The 20703-nt window shown below is 44.4% G+C and overlaps 1 protein-coding gene across 1 annotated transcript; it reads right to left on the reverse strand.

Moving 5' to 3' along the window:
• Positions 1-4555: 4555 nt before the first annotated feature.
• LOC306916678 (potassium voltage-gated channel subfamily A member 1) lies at positions 4556-6256 on the reverse strand (the record flags this gene model as incomplete). The annotated part of the gene is made up of 1 exon (XM_079494672.1): positions 4556-6256. The coding sequence occupies one exon, from the start codon at positions 6254-6256 to the stop codon at positions 4556-4558; it is 1701 nt and encodes a 566-aa protein (XP_079350798.1).
• Positions 6257-20703: the final 14447 nt, after the last annotated feature.

Consider the following 20703-nt stretch of genomic DNA (forward strand, 5'->3'; position numbering starts at 1 on the left):
ATTTAAAAACAGTACAGTACAGTACAGTACAGTACAGTACAGTACAGTACAGTACAGTACAGTACAGTACAGTATGGATACTACAGTACAGTACGGAATAGGGATGTTAATAGTTCATCTTTAATCGATTAATCGCCGTTAAGAAATTGAGCAAGGACACTTGGAATGGGTAAATGGGTGAATGTAATGCACAATCTATGTAAAGCGCCTTGGATAAAGGCGCTATATAAATGCACCATTTAAATGCACCATTTATGGCACTACGAAATGAGCAGACAAAATTGGAATTATACACTATACAATTGATAGCTGATTGTCTGAAAATGTTCAACCCACCTGAAACTGCATGTTCTGTTTATGAAAGAACGTCTACCTTTAATATCAGCATTGTATGTACTGTAAAGCCATCTTCCTTTCTCTTCTTTTTGAATAGGTGTCATTGCCGCAGTGCCATGGTCTGTTGTTGCAAATTGCAAGCGAGTATGGACTTTCAAGCTACTGCAGAGTCTTTTGTTATAGGAAAGGTCCCTTGTCTGTGTTGCCTGCCTGCCACCGCAGCAGCAACCTTGAAAACAGAAGATAAACTTATACAACAAGCAGTGGCGTGCACAGACATTTAGAGGGGCAGGTGCTCAAGTTAAAAAAGGGCACCTTGTGCAGCGCGTGGAACCGGCCGGTTGCCTTAATCTATTTTGGGCGGGAACCCCTTTTGGTGTTAGCATTATGTTATGCTTTAGCTATTGAAAAATAGCAGATCTACAAGCTCATAGCGCGCCACCGAGTGGCGCGCTACGAGCTTGTAGGTCTGCTATTTTTGAAAAAAAGAAAAGAAAAGAAAAGGAAAAGAAAGTTTTTTGTTTTTTTTTCCCCCAAAAGGGCACATTGCCAAAAGGTGCTCTAGCACCCCCTAGTGTCTATCTGTGCACGCCACTGACAACAAGCACGCATACCGGTTGGAACTAAACTGCTCAGCCTCTTTCCTCCTCCCACACCATTCTGCAACTCTACAGCCTGGATTGCTTACGCCAGAAGGACAGTCGTGATGGATGGACGTGTTTGTCATCAAGCAACCCACAGACACGTCAACCCATTAACTGTAACACATGATTTTGGAACGGGTTTAAATACATGCATAGATATAATACGGCAAACTATAGTGTTTCATTAAATCAGTGATTCTCAACTTTTTTTTCCTTTTCATGTCAAGGGCCCACAAATTAATATGTATTTGGCCGAGGACCGCCGTCTAAAATTATTTTGTGTCAGGGGCCTCAATACAAAATTGGTGTTGTTAAAATGTTTGAAAATAGCAGATCTACAAGCTCACAACGCATGGCATCATAATTCGTTTTTAGCTTGTATGGTGTACATAGGGTTAAAGTGGCTAAACTGATTTAATGTCATATTAACAATTTTTGCTGGGGAACCCCCTCAAGGACCCACAGTGTCCCTTTTTTTTTAACATACATTTTTATCCCACGATTTTGCAACCACTTTTTTCACCCAGTGTCAATTATCTAATGTAGGCTAATCCTGGGCGCTACACTTCCTCTGCCAACCTGGGGGGGCAGCAGACTGACCTCATGCTTCCTTATATGCATGAGGAGTCCAAGTTGCTTTTCTTCACCTGACAGGAGGGAGTTGCCCCGGCCGGACGTAGCGCGTGGAAGGAACACGTTATTCTGACCAGTTCCTTTCCCCTCCATCAGGCCCCCCACGGTTGGCCAGGGGGAGGTAGTTTAGAGACCAGGATTACTGCATGTTTTTTGTGAGGGTACCTACCCTAGTTTGAGAACAACTGCATTAATTGATAAACAGATAATTTCCACCGCCTCAAAGATCTCACGGACAAAAGGCAATTCTGTGTCATCATGGTCGCCATCCAAAGAATATTAGAAATGACAATGTTGTCTCCACGAGTCAACAGATATAGCTAATCACATCCTTCATCGCTCTCCGTGGTGCTGAAACAGCACCTCACCTGCACACAGCTATTCCTCTGTGGTGCTGAAAGAACAGCACCTCACCTGCACACAGCTATTCCTCTGTGGTGCTGAAGGAACAGCGCCTCACCTGCACACAGCTATTCCTCTGTGGTGCTGAAAGAACAGCGCCTCACCTGCACACAGCTATTCCTCTGTGGTGCTGAAAGAACAGCGCCTCACCTGCACACAGCTATTCCTCTGTGGTGCTGAAAGAACAGAGCCTCACCTGCACACAGCTATTCCTCTGTGGTGCTGAAGGAACAGCGCCTCACCTGCACACAGCTATTCCTCTGTGGTGCTGAAAGAACAGAGCCTCACCTGCACACCGCTGTAGCCTAGCGCTGAAAGGAGAGCACCTTGGTGCCCAGTTGTTTTAACTTGCTCACAATGAATAGATTTAAGTTGAACTATTCCCTCCCTCCTTTTTAACCACTTGAACCCCAGCGAACATGTAATTAAAAAAATCACACCCGTATGAAGTGAGGGGCGCTCTTATCATCATACGTAACATGTCGATTTTCTCAGACACATATGACGTAAATTCTCCATTCATTGTCAATGAGAGTTTAATCTTTGTGTAAGATGAAAATCTACACCAATAGCTGAATATAAGAGGGGGGCCTCAAAAATCACACCTGTGAGAAGTGAGGGGCGCTCTTATCATCACACGTCATCTCATTCTGGCCAATCACAATTTGCGTCCTCACTTTTCCGTCTTCACTTTTGTCTTCGATGTCTTCAAAAGAAACAACATGATTTGTAGGCTTGTATAGATCAAGCTATTTTCAGGAAGATAATCAGTGACAACTCATTCAACCACTTCAATCTTAGTGCACTGAGACTGCAGGAGGGGGCAGTGCACTAAGATTGAAGTGGTTAAATGCAATAATCATAGGCCTGGGCCATGGCTCAGTGGTCCAGGCACCTTGGCTGGCAATCCACTCTAGCAGTGTGCCGCGGGTTCGACTCCCGATCCCGACGGCCCTTACTGCATGTCTTCCCCCCCATCTCTCTCCCCATTTCCTGTCAGCCTACTGTCTGTCCCTCCATACAAAATATAAAATAAAGGCGAAAGCAACAAAAAAAAACATTAAAAAAATGCAATGATGCATGTACTCACCGTTTCTGTATGTTTAGCTTGGACATCCTCGACGTCTCCAGATGGACTGTGTGCTGCTGCTGTCCTCACGGTGGCATGTGTTCTTATCCCTTACTCCCTTCCATCCATGTTATGTTGTGAGTCCGTTTGTTTCTTTATGTTTGACCACTCAAATGGTCCGTGTATATATTCAAATGGTCAGTAAAAAGAAAAAAGGCCGTTGGTTTCAAGTCTCGAGTCACTCCCCAGTTGGTTCTATGGAAGTCCTGTTTAGGGATAAATCCACTGTCCTGGTAAAAAGAATGAAACAGCCCACTGAAACAGCCCACTTTACAGAACCTGAGTGAAGTATATGGGAACAGGTGTCTTCATCGGTTTGAGAGAGAGAATTGAACGGTATAGAAATAGAATAGTTAGCCTACTGTCCGTCTGGAAAAATAAAGTCGTCCGTCTTCTATTCGGATCTAAAGAGAATAGGCCTACAGTAATCAGAAAGATAATAAGCAGTATAGGCCTGTAAAGGATATATATGTACATATTCGCGAATTGCATTTAATGCAATTCTTTTTTTTCCTCCTTTCTTTTTTGAGTAAACATACGACTAACTGGCGGTTGGCCTACATTAAGAAAATAAAATAATTTGGCGTCGACAGTTTTTCTTTTGCTTATGTGGATATAATACTATATGTATGTACAGTAGTGTATTTATGGGGGGGGGGGGGTGTAAGGCCTACTACCCGACAGCAGTCTCGTAACATAATCCCCTGTGTGGATGTTAAGCGCCCATGCACGTAATTATTTCTAGTCCCGTCGTCCTTGATTAGTGTTTTGTCATTAATGTCGATGGTGCAGTGTGAGTGATCTAGATATCAGACATTTATAAGGGTCCGTCTATATTTGGGAATCTGGCACCGACCGTAGCCTAGTATTATGCCATAGAGACTTTGGGCTGAAAATAGCCAATCTACAAGCTCACAAGGCATTGCATGTCATAGCCTATAAGAATATATAAAACAGGCTTTAGCCTTTGCTCTTGTATGTTTGCAGGGGCTCTGCTCGCTCGCTCGCTCTCTCTCTCTCTCTCTCTCTCTCTCTCTCTCTCTCTCTCTCTCTCTCGGTGTGTGTGTGTGTGTGTGTGTGTGTGTGTGTGTGTGTGTGTGTGTGTGTGTGTGTGTGTGTGTGTGTGTGTGTGTGTGTGTGCGCGCGTTGCGTGCGTGCGTGCGCGCTTATCAGATGAGGGGATTATAATGTGCTTTTTATAAATCAGTTGCTCTCAAAACTTTTTTTTTTCCTCCCCCAGGATTGCAACGTGTTGATCCTTTCCACTGTGCAAATACTATAAGAGCCCATTAATGCGTATAGGGGAGGGGTCGTATAGGCCTATATTCTACAACAACTGACACTTTTGACGGACTTTAAGATTGGTCCACACAGACTGTATACGTTAATGAACTGGATGAGACTGTCGGGGCTACAGGTCCGTTTCTCTCGTGTCAGACACGTTGAGACAGAACGCGTAAAGAGACCTCTTGAAGTCCATGCTGCTGCTGTTCGCTTTATTGTTGCTCTTTTCCACCGACGCGCCTCCCTCGTTGTTCTCCCCGTCTTCCGACTTCGCCGACGACTTGCTGTTTTTCCGCTTCAACTCGGGACTGGCCTGGCCACTGTTGGGCGGGTCGTCCTTCAGAGACGACTGGTCCTGGTCCGTCTCCCTGTGGTAGAAGTAGTTGAAGTTGGACACGATGACAGGCACCGGCAGGGCGATGGTGAGCACGCCGGCTATGGCACACAGAGAGCCCACTATCTTACCCCCCACTGTCACGGGCCTCATGTCCCCGTAGCCCACCGTGGTCATGGTGACCACGGCCCACCAGAAGGCGTCGGGGATGCTGGAGAAGTGGGACTCCGGCTCGTCGGCCTCGGCGAAGTACACGGCGCTGGAGAACAGGATGACTCCGATGAAGAGGAAGAAGATGAGCAGGCCCAGCTCCCTCATGCTGGCCTTGAGCGTCTGTCCCAGGATCTGCAGGCCCTTCGAGTGCCGGGAGAGCTTGAAGATGCGGAACACCCGCACCAGGCGGATGACTCTGAGGATGGCCAGCGACATGGTCTGTCCGGCGTGCTCCTGCTCCTGCCCCTCCTGCTCCGGCTGCGCCAGCTCCGTGCCCACCGTGATGAAGTAAGGCATGATAGACATGATGTCGATGATGTTCATGACGGTCTTGGAGAACTCCGACTTGCTGGGGCACGCGAAGAAGCGCACGAAGAGCTCGAACGTGAACCATATCACGCAGGTGGTCTCGATGATGAAGAACGGGTCGGAGAAGGTGAGCGACTGCCGCGGCGCGGTGCTGTTGTCCGGCCGGATGGCCACCGGGAGCTCCCGCTCGTCCCGGAACTCCGGCAACGTCTCCAGGCAGAACGTAATGATGGATATGGTGATTACAATCACGGAGACGATGGCGATGCCCCTCGCCGGCATCGAGCTCTCCGGATACTCGAATATGAGCCAGACCTGCTTCTGGAACTCGTTCACAGGCAGCGGCTTCTCCTCCTCCTTGATGAAGCCCTCGTCCTCGCGGAACCTCTCCATCGCCTCCTCTCCCAGCTGGTAGAACCGAATCTCGTCCGCGAACACGTCAATAGACACGTTGACGGGTCTCCGGATCTTCCCGCCGGACTGGTAGAAGTAGAGGATCCCGTCGAAACTCGGCCGGTTGCGATCGAAGAAGTACTCGTTCCGGAGCGGGTCAAAGTATTTGATCCTCTTGGCGGGGTCGCCCAGCAAAGAGTCCGGGAACTGGTTCAGGGTGCCCAGCTGCGTCTCGTACCGCAGCCCGGCGATGTTGATGAGCACCCTCTCGTTGCTCTCCGACTCCATGTCCAACATGTCCTCGTCGAACAGATGCGGACTGTGGTCCGCGCGTAAAAGCGCATCCATGGTGTTCTCGCTGCAGCTGAATGTGCTGTTCATGTCGTTGAATTTCCACGGGCTCTGCGGAGGACCGACGACGGTGTTCAGCTCTTTGCCATAGCAGTCCTCTGCGAGTCCACTCTGGACAAAATGTGGCGGAGCAGGCGGGTGATCCAGTGCGTTACGGCAGCTCTCCTCTGCATTGCCACCGCTCCCCTTGGCGCCGCCGTTCTCAAAGCTCACCAAGGCTATCTCCATTCCGAAGCCATTAGAAAAATATTTAAATTATAATAAAAACGCACTTGAAGTTGAGCGACCTATATCCCCTTGCTTTTGCCGAAAAGCTTACTCCGCTGCGTGTCGGAGAAGGGTAGATAAAGTCCAGTGCGCCGCCCGAATCTCCCGTTGTAATAATGCATAGATGTTGTTGTAAACGCTTGAGCCACATCCAGCGCTCTGGTCCCGTTTAAGTCAATAATTCCACGACGAAAGAGATACAGAAGACCCGGATGAGCAAATCATGGTTGTTCCTGACGTCTAAAGCTTTTCCGCCCGTCGCCGCGCTTTGAATGTAGCCTATGTGGAGTGGATGTCATGCGAGCTGTCATCCTCAACTCCGAGGAAAGAGGGGGGGGGGGGGGGGGGGGGGGGGGGGGGCTAGAGAGAGAGAGAGAGAGAGAGAGAGAGCGTGAGCGTGAGCGACTGTGTGTGTGTGTGTGTGTGTGTGTGTGTGTGTGTGTGGGTGTGCGTGCGTGCGTGCGCGCGCACGCACGCACGCACGCACGCACGCACCACATCATGCTATACAGTTGGATTCACCGTACTTTCTAATTTGCGTACTTTTAGTACATTTTGATTCCAATACTTTTTGTACCTTTGTTCAAATTCATTTTAAATTCCGGAGTTATAGCCTACTTATAAGTACACCTTTTCATTTGCCTCATTCCTTGAAAAGGCCTGGTCAATGAGGAGGAGGGCCATTTACATGTAAAATGGCCTTGTTATGTTTATTTTCGTTTTGTTTACTTCTTTTATTTTTATATACAAATATGTATACAGGAAGGACTGTCAGTTGTATTCAATGTACTTTGTGAAATGTGTCATATAATCCCATATGGGAAGGGCCAAAGTGGCATGACACGAAAATAAATATTTCATTCATTCATTCATTCATTCATTGTAATGAATTGTAGCTATAGCCTCTATACATTGCAGTAGCCTATTGATACTTTTTCCACCATTGGTGATATAAGATGTCCTTGCTCCCTGGCCTACTATCTTTCTCTGCCATGAAAATCATTCCACCATGAATGGCTATACTGTAAGATGTCCTTGCTCCCTGCAGGCCTATAGCCTACTATCCTTCTCTGCCATGAAAAGGTATACTCATTCCACCACTGGGTGAATGGCTAATGGCTATATGAGACTTCCTTTCTCCCTGGCCTATTACTCTCTCTCTCTCTCTCTCTCTCTCTCCTCTCTCTCTCTCTCTCTCTCTCTCTCTCTCTCTCTCTCTCTCTCTCTCTCTCTCTCTCTCTCTCTCTCTCTCTCTCTCTGCCATGCAAGTTGTGACTATATATATGCAGTAACCACAATGCCTCAGCACGGACGACCTTGCCACCAGGAGGAACTTTCGCCCCCTGTTGCATAGCATGTTGATATTATGTTGTGAGGGGTGTGATGGGGTTAATGAAAGATATTGGGGAACATTTCGATGTTGTATTTCCAGAGAATATGTTATGCTGTTATACCAGCAGCTTAATGTCTATCCTATGTGCAAATGAGCCTGAGCAAATCAGCTCATCGTTCCTTAAGCCTGACTCCTTTTCGAATGCATATACTATCCTTTTTACACTCAAATGAAGTGTAGCCTACTAATTGTAATTATACAAAGTAGATATCTGTCACGGTCCGTGACATGTGTTATGTTTTTCTAGTGTTCCTTGTTCTTGGTTTTGGTTTTACTTTAGCTTTTATTTTGCAGTCTGTTAGTGTTTCCTGTGTTGCTCATGTTACCTGTGTTGTCTCACCAGTACCCTAGTGTTTCCACCTTGTCTTGTTAGTCTTTTAGCCAATCATTGTGTTGATTATCTGTTGAGTTCACCTGTGTCTTTGTGTATTTATACTCCCCTTGTTTTTCATTTCCTTTGTCAGATCATTGTTGTACCGTATGTCACTTGTGTTTGATCCTAGTGAACTCCCAGAGTATTTCTTCTTGCATTTCCACTACTTTGCCTCTCTGCCTCTGTCCTGCACTTGGGTCCGAAAACCTCCTGCCTCGTATTGTGACAGATATCACTTCATTCTATACTAAGCCTATATAATTGCTCCGAGTCCAATGGACACCCCACCTCTTACTGTTTATGGTTTCCTTAATAGGCATGCATGATTTATCGTAAATACATTGAAATTGGTTCAAACTGAAACTTAAATCGATTTGATAAAAATCACACCCGTGTGAAGTGAGGGGCACTCTTATAATCTTACATCATCATGACGTAACATGTCGATTTGCTCGTCCACATATGAAATTCTCAATCAATTCATTGTCAATGGGAATTTAATGTTTGTGTAAGATGAAAATCTACACTTTAATAGCTGAATATAGGAGGGGCTAATAGCACCCCTCGAAAATATATAGCGATGCAAAAAATCAATATCCAAAGAAGAAAATACAGGATGTTTATAAGAGCATAATAACAATAACAACCAATGCCATGCTGAATTCCATGGAGCCTAACCTACTGCTACACAATTGAAGCCACACTCCATGGCCATGAGAGCCACTGCTTGGAGGCAACTTCTCTCAGCCCACGCACGTTCAAATGCCTCCACACTTTCCACCATTCCACCATTGAATGGTCTGAGTCAGGGGTGGGCAACTTTGACGATGGAGAGGGCCACTATATTTCCACACTCACTCCCTAGGGCCATATATTACTGTCGTCGCAAAAATAGCCGATCATTTTTGCTATATTCGAATTTAAATGTTGAATTATTTTTTACTATTTTTGAATTGGAATCCTGAAAATTAACATTTGTATGTAATTTCAAATGCCTTTTAATTATACTTGTGTTGAGCAATGAGCTACTAATTTAGACTGAAGTCATTAAAGCGGGTCATGTTAGCATGTTGTGGAATTGTAAACAACTGAAACCAATATTATATCAGTATCCTGACATTAACCTGAGGGCCACATTAAGTGAAGGTGGGGGCCGCATGTGGTCCCCGGGCCGCCAGTTGCCCACCCCTGGTCTGAGTAGTCAGACAAGGTTTACAACTCATCATCCTGCCCACAACATCTTCACATTGTGTACAGTATAAGCATATACATTGCCTTATTGCACAATCCAGGAAGTTGCCTATACTTCCTGAAGTGGTGCACCGTCACGCACACACGCACGCACGCACGCACGCACGCACGCACGCACACACACGCCAGGCTACAGCGGAGTGCGTGCACAGTACAGTACAGCATGCAGGTATACAGACCAGTACGGTTCAGTACAGTACGGTACTACAGTACTATAGTACTATACTACTACAGTATATACTACAGTATAGTATACAGCACAGACAAGCACAGTACAGTAGGCTATGGACAGTACAGTACAGTATGGAACAGTACAGTATACGGCACAGTATAACTCCCTCAGGAACCCGATCCTTCCTCTCAGAGACGTGAATGAAGGCACCAGGGTGGAACATGCATGCTGCCCTGCCAATGGGGGAGTCATGATCTCACAGCTGGCTAGCTGCACTAGCTAACCTGCACGCACGCACACATGAGCCCTGGTGGCCAGGAGGCATGTTTGGCTAATTAGACCCAGTGATTGTCAACGTCTGGTTCGGGGTAACCGTCCCCGCATGCAGGGTCTGTAATTCAAAGAGTATAATATGGTACTTATTTAATAGTATTCTATCTTTCGTCGGTGATATATCGAAAGATATATACACAGGTTTAATGTTTAATGTCTTTAGTTCAATGTTTTTTGAGTGGTGTAAACCAGGGGTTCTCAACCCGTGGGTCGCGACCCCTCGGGGGGTCGCCAAATTATTTTAGGGGGTCCCCAAATTATAAAAAAAAAAAATAGCAGACCTACAAGCTCATAGCGCGCCACTCGGTGGCGCGCTATGAGCTTGTAGATCTGCTATTTTTCAATAGCTAAATTATAACATAATGCTAAAACACCAAAAGGGGTTCCCGCCCAAAATGGGTTAAGGTTATTGTAGCAGTCAATTTATATCGGTCGGGAGGGGGCGGGGCGGGGGTCCAGAGACATTGCCAAAGCATTTCCGGGGGTCCCCGGCCAAAAACGTTGAGAACCCCTGGTGTAAACCACTCCTACAACTGGCTTTGTTAGTCTGTCTGTGCTCAAAAAATGAGCATGGTTGCTATGTTCACCCAGTTCACCCGGGTGTGATTTCATTACGTCAGACATGATTTCATTACGTCAGACAGGCTATATAAGACCTTACACCACTCAGTTCACCCGGGTGTGATTTCATTACGTCAGACATGATTTCATTACGTCAGACAGGCTATATAAGACCTTACACCACTCAGTTCACACGGGTGTGATTTTTTTAGTAAACGCATTGACAATGAAGGGAACATTTACGTCATAATGTGTCGTTTACGTCATATCGTCTCTTTATTGTTGATGGCGTTTAATGTTTGTGTTGGCACCGTTTGTTTTACATCACATTACATCACCTAATCAACATGAGTTAGACTTTAATATATTAGCGCCCCTCACTTCACACAGGTGTGATTTTTGAGTGGTGTAAACCACTCCTACAACTGGCTTTTTTGTACAGAGCATGGTTGCTATGTTCAAAATAATTTCTGACGTAATTAAATCACACCCGGGTGAACTGGATGACCGTAGCAACCATGCTCATTTTTTCTGCACAAAAAAAGCCAGTTGTGAAATCACATCCGGGTGTGATTTCATTACGTCAGATCAGAGCTGATCAGGCTATATAAAACCTTACACCACTCAGTTCACACGGGTGTGATTTTTCTGTATACAAATGGAACCAAATGATCGACGGGAATGTTTTCTGTAAATCGCTCTGGATTAAGAGCGTCTGCCAAATACCTAAATCGGAAATTGGAATCAAAGCTAATATAAACTGCATGCAGGCTTTCTATACATGCTATAGTAGAAGCCATTGTTCTCACATTAAAATAGAAGTTGAACTAAATCAAAACTAAATAAATCTTGTTTGAAATGGCCAAACCTGCCTGTCTATGATGTCACTGGTAGGCAGGTTTCTGAACTGTCCATGTGACACAGGGTGAGTAGGTTTAGGTTTAGGTTTATTTATTTAGCACGTAGTACAAAATATAGACAATACATATCAAAGAACAAGAATACAATGCAAGGAAAGGAAGAAGCCAGCTGGCTTATTTGGAATCCTTTCCTGTATGGAAGAGGTCATTGATTTAAAACAGATTAAAAGTTAAATTAAGAACAATGCAAAAGTCTACAAGTTTGGCAAAGGGGGGCAGCTGTGCAATAAAGAAATAAAAAACACAGACTGCACAAAAAAAGGGAGTAGACAAAAGTTTGCACCACATCATAACGAGCATTATAGTGAGGACAAATGTATGAAGACATGGTTGAAAATGGGTGAAGTGGTCCTTTAAAGACTTGGACGACCGGGGCGGATGTAATGTGGAAGGGCAGGCTGTTCCAGAGCCTGGGGGCTGCAGCTGCAAGTGCACGGGCATCCGTGCTTTTCTTGCTATAGTATAGTAGGCATGACCAAGTGGATGGCAGAGTCCACAGCACAACTGGACTGACAACTAGACATAGCCTAGTTGTCAACGACAATATACATTTAGTTGTATATACAGTTGGAGGCCATCGATATTGTCCTTTTCTTTTTGCTGAGGTTTGCGTGATCTGCGCAAAAGGACAGTTAACCCATTTTGGGCGGGAACCCCTTTTGGTGTTTTAAACATTATGTTATAATCTAGCTATTGAAAAATAGCAGATCTACAAGCTCATAGCGCGCCACCGAGTGGCGCGCTACGAGCTTGTAGGTCTGCTATTTTTGAAAAATCGTGAAAATATTTATTTCAGAAAACTGGAGGATTTAGAAGGATTTTTTTTAAATTTTGAGGTCAGGCCTAAATGGGTCAAATGATAAGGGACAATATCGGTGGCACCCAACTGTATATAGTTGCAATTATAGTATAGGTGTGATATAGACCTAACCAACACGGTGAGTAGGTTATCACCTAAAAAAAAAATCACACCCGTGTTTAAGTCAGGGGCGCTCTTATTTAATCAATTTATTTGATCAATTTAATCTTTGTATTAGAACAAAATAGACGATTTGCTCTTCTACATATGACGTAAATTCTCCCATTCATTGGCAATGGCGTTTAATGTTTGTGTTAGGACAAAAATCGACACTATAGCTGAATATAAAAACTGGAGTATGCCGTGAGCCTTTCGGCACGGGTGCTTACAATGGCACAGGGGACTCGAGGGAGGGTGATCACTGGCACACTGTCATAGGTGAGAGAGAGAAAGGTTTTTTTCTGTTAAAATTATAGTATTAAAAAAAAAACGTTAGCCACTCACATCCATACATTACATCTTGCACATCATTCTACATTCATTCAAACAGATAATACAATTTCGATGTGGTGTCATAGATAAACCTACACTGACTATCAAGAAAATGAAAACATGGCACTTCATGTCAAAACGTTTGCCAAGCCCTGATTTAGATAGTGCTTAAATGTTTACTTTAACACTTACAGCGCTAGCATTTATTGAACAATTAGGATCTAATTCACGCCAGCATTTCTTCCAGTCGAGCTCTTATTTTGAAAAGCCACATTTCCAGTCTACCGGAAGTAGTATTAACCTAGTAAGCTCAACGCCTGGACAGGCCTTGTTTACAATATACATATGAATCCAAACCGGTGCACTGGAGAGCTCCACATCGTCGGCTCTGTGCCGTCAAAGAAACGTTGTTTTGACCAAAATGCCATCTGGGACAAGGAATAGGAGATACAGACGATTGAAAGAAACAGATATAATGGATTATTATGGCGACGATGATCTAAGATGGCCGATCCAGTGCTGTGCTAACAACATAGCTAGCTAACCGGCTAATGTAAGTAGCATTATGGCTCGATCGATCTTATGCACTATAAAAGCGCAATTGCCATTAATCAACGGCAATGGCGGTAAGCACAGCGTCAAAAAATAGGCTTCAATTGACCTACATCTACGGCAATGGCGCGAGTCATTTTGCTGGGGACCCTCTGGAACCCTCTCAAGGATGATTCATATATGAAGTTACTGTCAAGTGCTGAATAGAGCATATAGCAGTGGCGGCCATTTTTTGGTTCAACAAAGCACGGGTGGGCCCGTTAAAAAAAATAGAAAAAAAAGACCGTGAATGGGGCGCCGGCCAGGGCCCACCGACGGCTGCCGATTGCCACCTCGGCCCCCGACTGGACCGTTTTAAAAAAACAATTGTGCACGGTGTCCAGGGGGTGCACCCCCCTGTCACCTCCTGACCAGCTGACGCACCCCCAACCTCAGCTCAGTCTCATTGTATTTGGCCGAAAATAATAACATTTTTAATATGATTATGGCAAAATAATCACAGAATGTCACTGCACTGAGAGACATGCAGTTGCGCTGTATACTCCCACAGCTGCTCTTATACATCTCCTTACAACAGTGTTTTACCGGATTCTTCCGTCTGTGTTAAAATAACACCATAAAACCGGCATTACCCTTTCTCATGTTACGCACCCCCTAGAGCAGACCTGGGCATTACACGGCCCGGGAGCCAAATACGGCCCTTTGGCTGACTCTGACCGGCCAGTGAAAGGTTACTTGGAAAATGGAAAATAAAAACCTACTTTCTAATTTTGCCTTATGCGTGGACTACAACTGCATTGCTTTTATTTTATTTACTGGAGTCAGAGGTAATAATAACATCTTACCAGCTTGTCAAAACGGTGTCATTTACTGCTTTTTATATAGATAATATTATGCAGAATTGAGTTCAGCCTTTTGGTCCGGCCGCCGGCTCTCCACAATATTTTCTGTTTCTCATTTGGCCCCTTGGGAAAAATAATTGCCCACCCCTGCCCTAGAGGATGTTCACGCACCACAGTTTGGGAACCCCTCTTATAGCAGGTCACACAACAATGGACCATTTATATGCTATTGACACTTGTCAGCTTTGTAAAGCTTTGTAGGTGTGGTGTGTGTGCACATCCATGCATGTGATGGATTGCCAATCCATGATACGCAGCATCAACTCGAGGGAGTGGATAGGGACAGTCAACGAGAGAGACATAGAGAGAGAGCGAGCGAGGGAGAAAAGAAGCCCTTCTGATACTTTTTAATTAACAGCGTTTCTGTGTCAAACAGTCAAAGCCTTCCTCAGCATGAAGAAAATGGTCAGTAATGTTGTGTACCAGGAGGGACTGATAGACACCCCTCCCCCCACACGCTTGTGCGGTTGTCAATTGATCGTTGTCAATTGATTAAATGTTAACTTCATTTTTATCAGTGAGTGGTAACGAAGACTGAAATGCAAGGACGACTGAAGCAGAGCAGTTCAACTCAGAAAGTCTTTTATTAAACTAAACTAAACTAAAGGTATATCAGTAAATAGAACAACAACAACCACTTTGAAACATGGGGGTATAAATAGACAGAGAACTACGGGTGATTGAACAATACAATCAACACAGGATGGGCTGGGGAAAACAGGAGGACACAGGTGAGTTAGGTTATACCAATCATCAGGGTGGTTAGAGGAGGCACAAGAACACTACTGTTGATTCAATGGGGTGATTCATAGTAGATCGGGTGCACCAAATCTAAGATACAAAACACCTGGGGGAATGACATACTAAGGGTTGGGCTACACTTGGGACGGAATTGGCTCCGCAACGGTACACTGCCACTATAATCAATGGAACTCGGCTGCGGTGTGCAGGTTGTGCATAAGCTCCACGTGGCCGTTAAGACTCACCTGTGGGCCCAGGCGGTGGCGTAACCGTCTGGGCACCCGACTGGTAATCCAGTCGCAGTGTGCCGCGGGTTCGACTCCCGAGCCCGACACAGCCTTTACTGCATGTCTTCCCCCATCTCTCTCCCGTTTCCTGTCAGCCTTCTGTCTGTCCCTTCAAAAACCAATAAAAGGCGTAAGCCGCAAAAAAATATCTTAAAAAAAAAAAAAAAAGACTCACCTGTGGTTCTGACATGCGTGGCCGGTTAAGACACATATGTGGCCGGTTAAGACTCACCCATGGCTCTGACATGTGTGGCCGGTTAAGACACATACAGTACGTGGTCAGTTAAGACTCACACGGGAAGCGACTGGCACCTAGTAATGTATTTTCAGTGCGCGTTGAGCGGGCAGGTACCACAGGGAAGCTCATTTCATGCACACGCCCGCCTGCTACCAGAGTTGCAACGTGTTTCACTTTTTCACAGCATCTCAACACACCCCTTTTATGGCATTGCTGCAAAAGGCCATGCATGCCAAAGACACAAAACTAGCTCTCCACAAACAAAATGGGTTAGGAACAGTACTTAAGTAAATGTACTTAGTTACTTTCCACCACTGATTATACCTCCACGCTGGCCTGGGAAGTGGGAACACCGTCGGGATCCCCCAGTTAAAGCTGGCTATGGCCATGTAGGGAAAGGGAAGTCTGGGATTCTCTGCTTGAACTCCCACTGTACCTTCGTGAGCCGACTCTGGACTTTGTTTACATTTGTGTCACTGACATTTTTGCTCTAACCCTAGCCATTCCATTATTTTTGAATTACAAGTGTGGCTGCATAAGGAGAATAAAAGTTTCAGTTTGTAGTACAGTGTACTGCCTCAAACTGTAGCTTCACAATCACCTTCATAAACGTCCTGACAGCCAGGATGGTTACAAGAACACAGGCAAATACAAACACAAGTCACATTTCCCAAGAATGTGTCGAGCTGTGAGCAGCGCGGTTTGACAGTGAACATCTCGAGACTCAATATTCATCATGCTGAATGCTATACCAAATGCTTAATCCATCACAGTTGCACTCGTCCGCTCTGTTTGTGTTTTTGGTTCACTTCACAGAACAGTTGGAACAATGGAAGGGAGGGGAGAAATTCGAAGTGAGACAGGATGACTTGGGATATGTGGCATGAGATGCAGGTAATTCCACCCCATCACATCTAGATCTTTGCCCACTATTGCAACGTAAAGTAGCCTTGCCGAGCCATGAGGCCCATAGGGCAGGAGCCTATCTCCTGTTTCTGTAGCGTGAGGCAGCTTGATGTACAAGTACACCCCCTGGACATGACGCTAGTATGTCGCAGGGACTTACCCCCAATCCAACCCTTGATGCTGAGTGTCAAGCAGGGAGGCACTGGGTCCCATTTTTAGAGTCTTTGGTATGACCCGGCCGGGGATTGAACCCCGACCTCCCATTCTCAGGGCGGACACTCTAACCACAAGGCCACTGAGCTAGTTAAACTATTGCAGGGCAATCCAAATTAGCTGTCTAAACCGCTATAAGCCCAGAAAGTTACTACAGTAAATGGAGTGAATAGAAAATGTATGTGTGCCAATGGAGTAATCAGTATTGCACTGGATAATGTAGCTGTTTTTAGGCTTGCAACTAATAGTAATTGCTACAATCATTTATATATTTCAAAAAAAATTATGTTTTTTTATGAACATGCTGATATATTTGTGCTTAAAACATATTATACAATGAAGTATATGAAATAGGGCTTAAATTGTTAATCAGACAACTGATTTGCTCGGGTATAAAGAATCTTTGTGTCAATTTATTGATATGAAAAACAAAATCCTTTTTTTTAAATGAATCACTTCTCGATCATTCAAGATCACAAAAGTGATTGAAAGGATAATCGCTGAGAGGATAATCGATAGTTGCAGCCCTAGTTCTTTGTGTGTGTTTTTTCCCGGCGCTGTGTTATTGTACGTATTACGTATTATTAGTATTAGTATTATATCTGATTCGGTTCCTGCTCCAAATGGCTGCCTACCCCATGGCGGCTTCCTAGCTTTTCTGGATCAGGGCCACTCTTTAAAGCGTTCATGGCCCACCCATCTGATAGACAGATCAGATGAATTATTTTTCTCTAGGAAGGTTGATACCATTTTATCATTTGGTTACCCATCAGATTCTGTGACCTACCATTCCTGCAATGATGCTATAGAGCGTCGCAGTCCCGCCCCCTACCAGGGCCCAGGGACTGATTCCCCGTTCATTTTCCTCATAGGCATTTCAAAAAGTATTTATTTAAAGACCTTTTAAGCCTCGTACAAAGCCAACTCCAGTTGTGACAAATCATGACAACAAACACAATTTTTCGGGGCGAACAAATAATTAGAAAGAAGAAAAAAACGGCAGTTGTTTGTTTTTCTTCTTTGTAATTATTTGTTTGGTCCAAAATATTGTGTTTGTTGTCATGAGTTGGTTGTCACGACTCGAGTTGGCTTTGTCCGCGGCGTAACCGTCTTTAAATAAATACTTTCTGAAATGTCTATGGGAAAAATGCATTGGGCGTGGCCTGGCGTCGTCATGAAAGGGGGCGGGGCTGCGACGCTCTATCACATAATCTGATGGGTAACCAAATGTGATGTCGTACTGTGTGAATTTCAACAATACAGCATGTATTTACTTTGTAATATGTACTTTGACACTTTTCAATTAAAGCAAGTAAAAATCTTTACGGAACAACTTTAACTTATAGTTGAGTGATATTTGACCAAGGACTGAGGTTGAGTACTTTGTCCAGCATGAATTAATTGATAGGTAAAGGAAACATGGCCCTTTTGTATGTGGCTGGATATAGAATAACTAAAGTTTTCAAATAAATGTAGTGGAGTAAAAGTACAATAGGATCCGAGATGTAGTGGAAGTAGTAGAAGTAAAAAATATTGGAAATTGGAAATACACAAGTAAAGTACAAAATACAAATACCTCAAAATTGTAGTATAGAGTTCTTTCTTAGGACAACCGTTGAGCCGATTCTACTCTATGGCTCCGAGACATGGACACTTTCAAAGAAACTAGAGAAACGGTTGGATGGCACTTACTAATGAGAGCGCAAAATCTGTCTTGGAAGAGCCACCCATCGACTGATCTAATATACGGCAACCTTCCCCGTGTTTCTTCACTAGTCCGATCCAGAAGAACACAGTTTGCCGGCCACTGCTACAGAGCTGACAATGAGGTTATATCTTCCCTTCTTCTCTGGAGTCCTGCCTCAAAGCAGACCAGAGGTAGAAAACTGTCGTTCCCTGATGTCATCGCTAGGGACACAGGCATCAGTAAGCAGGAACTGGGGATGGCAATGAAGGACCGGGAAGTCTGGCGTGTTATTGTGAAATCCACGATCTCGACCGCGGTCGAAAAATGATGATGATGATAGAGTTCTTAAGTAAATGCATTTAGCTACTTTCCACCACTGCTGTATATGGAGCAGACCAGTCAGTGCCCAGGTGTAGCTAATCAGTGCTGAGGTGTAAAGCCGTGTTTAATGGTACACCTCAGTAATGGCTGCGCCCAGGGCACTCTTCCGTGGATTCGTCTATATGAACAGCAGGTGCGTCAACGTGAGTATACAGATATTCTTGCTGCCGGGCATGAAACTTCAACCGTAAATGAATGCCATACTTCATCGTTCATCGTCATACTAACACATACTGTCACGTAAAACAGGGGTTCTCAACGTTTTTGGCCGGGGACCCCCGGAAATGCTTTGGCAATGTCTCGGGACCCCCGCCCCGCCCCCTCCCGACCCCCAATATAAATTGACTGCTACAATAACCTTAAACCATTTTGGGCGGGAACCCCTTTTGGTGTTTTAAGTATTGTTATAATTTAGCTATTGAAAAATAGCAGATCTACAAGCTCATAGCGCGCCACCGAGTGGCGCGCTACGAGCTTGTAGGTCTGCTATTTTTGAAAAATCGTGAAAATAATTTTTTTTTTAAAATCTATTTATTTTTTTATTTTTTTTGAAAATAATTTGGGGACCCCCTAAAATAATTTGGCGACCCCCCGAGGGGTCGCGACCCACGGGTTGAGAACCCCTGACGTAAAAGGAGCAAAAATATAAAACTGCCCAACTACACGCTCAAAACTGAGCTTGCATATAGCTGTGTGTGTGCCACTTCCAAAGACAACGGCGGACTGCCCTAATGCACACGATGAGTGCGTTTCCTCTTCACACGGTGCACACGAGCGTGATTTCCACATGACGGCTCTCTCTTCTCTTATCTATGTCCCTCTTTCCTTGTCGCCATTGTTTGGTCCCGCCACGTGACCCGGGGAGAGCGGGGATGTGGACACTAGTGGCCCTCGGGGGGTCGTCGAGCTGTCCTCTGTACTCTTATCTCACTAGCATGTTCCCAGTTGACTCCTCCCCCTTCTGGCATTGAGGAAGACCAGTGGGAAGCCACTTTGAGTGTCTTGAAAAGTGCTTCAATTGTATCATCATCATCATCATCATCATTATTCATTTTTTTATATATATTTTTTTTTATTGGGGACAGTTAAGCAGCACATATGACAAGAAAATATTTGCACATAGTCCCCAGTTTTTCCTTTTTTTTTAATCATCACAATCATCACAATCATCACAGAAACACAAACATAAAAGCAACAACGTACACCCCCCCCCCCCCCCCCCCCCCCCACAGGTCACAGGTCACAGGTCACATCATGGGTCACAGTCAAAGTATTGTACACTTGTGAGAGAGGCACTGTCTGTTCATTCTGAAATCCACTGTCCGCTATATTTGGGTCACACCGAGCAGTCAAATCCAGGGAGGTACGAATATTGAAGTATTCTATAAAGGGCCTTAGTGAAGCCTTCTGAGGTTCCTCTGAGAGAGAATTTTATTTTTTCTAAGCTGAAGTATAGTCGTTGAGCTAGATTGAGTGAGAGGGTGGATTCGGTGACTTCCAAGATAAATATTCTTCTTCTAGCTAACAGTGTTGCAAAGGCAATAATCTCCAACTTCTGATTTGTGTACTGTAAGGGGTTTGACGGTGTGCCGAATATAGCTATCAATGGACAGAGTTGTAGCGCAATTTGTAGCACGTCTGACAGTGTGACAAACACAAGTGAAGCAATTATTATTATTATTATCATCATCATCATCATCATCATCATCATCATCATCATCATCATCATCATCATCATCATCATCATCATTATTATTATTATTATTATTATTATTATTATTATAATTATTATTATTATTATAGTGGTGGAGGAAGTACTAATTTTTTCCTTAGGTAAAAAAATAGCAATATACACAATGTAGAAATGCTCTGTTGCATGTAAAAGCACTGTAGTTGATTAATTTTACTTGAGAAAAAGTTCAGAATTTGTCAAAATAGTTTGAAAATAGCGAATCTACAAGCTCACACTGCGTCCTTAAAATTGTACGTAAGTGCAGTACTTGATGAAATGTATGGTTACTTTCCCCCACTGAGGAAGACTCTCTCTCTTTATCTCTTTTAAGCACATTAATCCTATAATCATAATAGGCAAATGATTCACGGAAATTGGCGAGCGCAAATAGCAGATCTACAAGTTCACAACTTGTCCTTTGCTGATGCTAATTGCGAGCCTAAGAGATCAGCTGTTTTGTTGGTGTAGAAGGACA

This window comes from Electrona antarctica (assembly GCF_951216825.1).
Source record: "Electrona antarctica genome assembly, chromosome: 23".
NCBI classification, from domain to species: domain Eukaryota; kingdom Metazoa; phylum Chordata; class Actinopteri; order Myctophiformes; family Myctophidae; genus Electrona; species Electrona antarctica.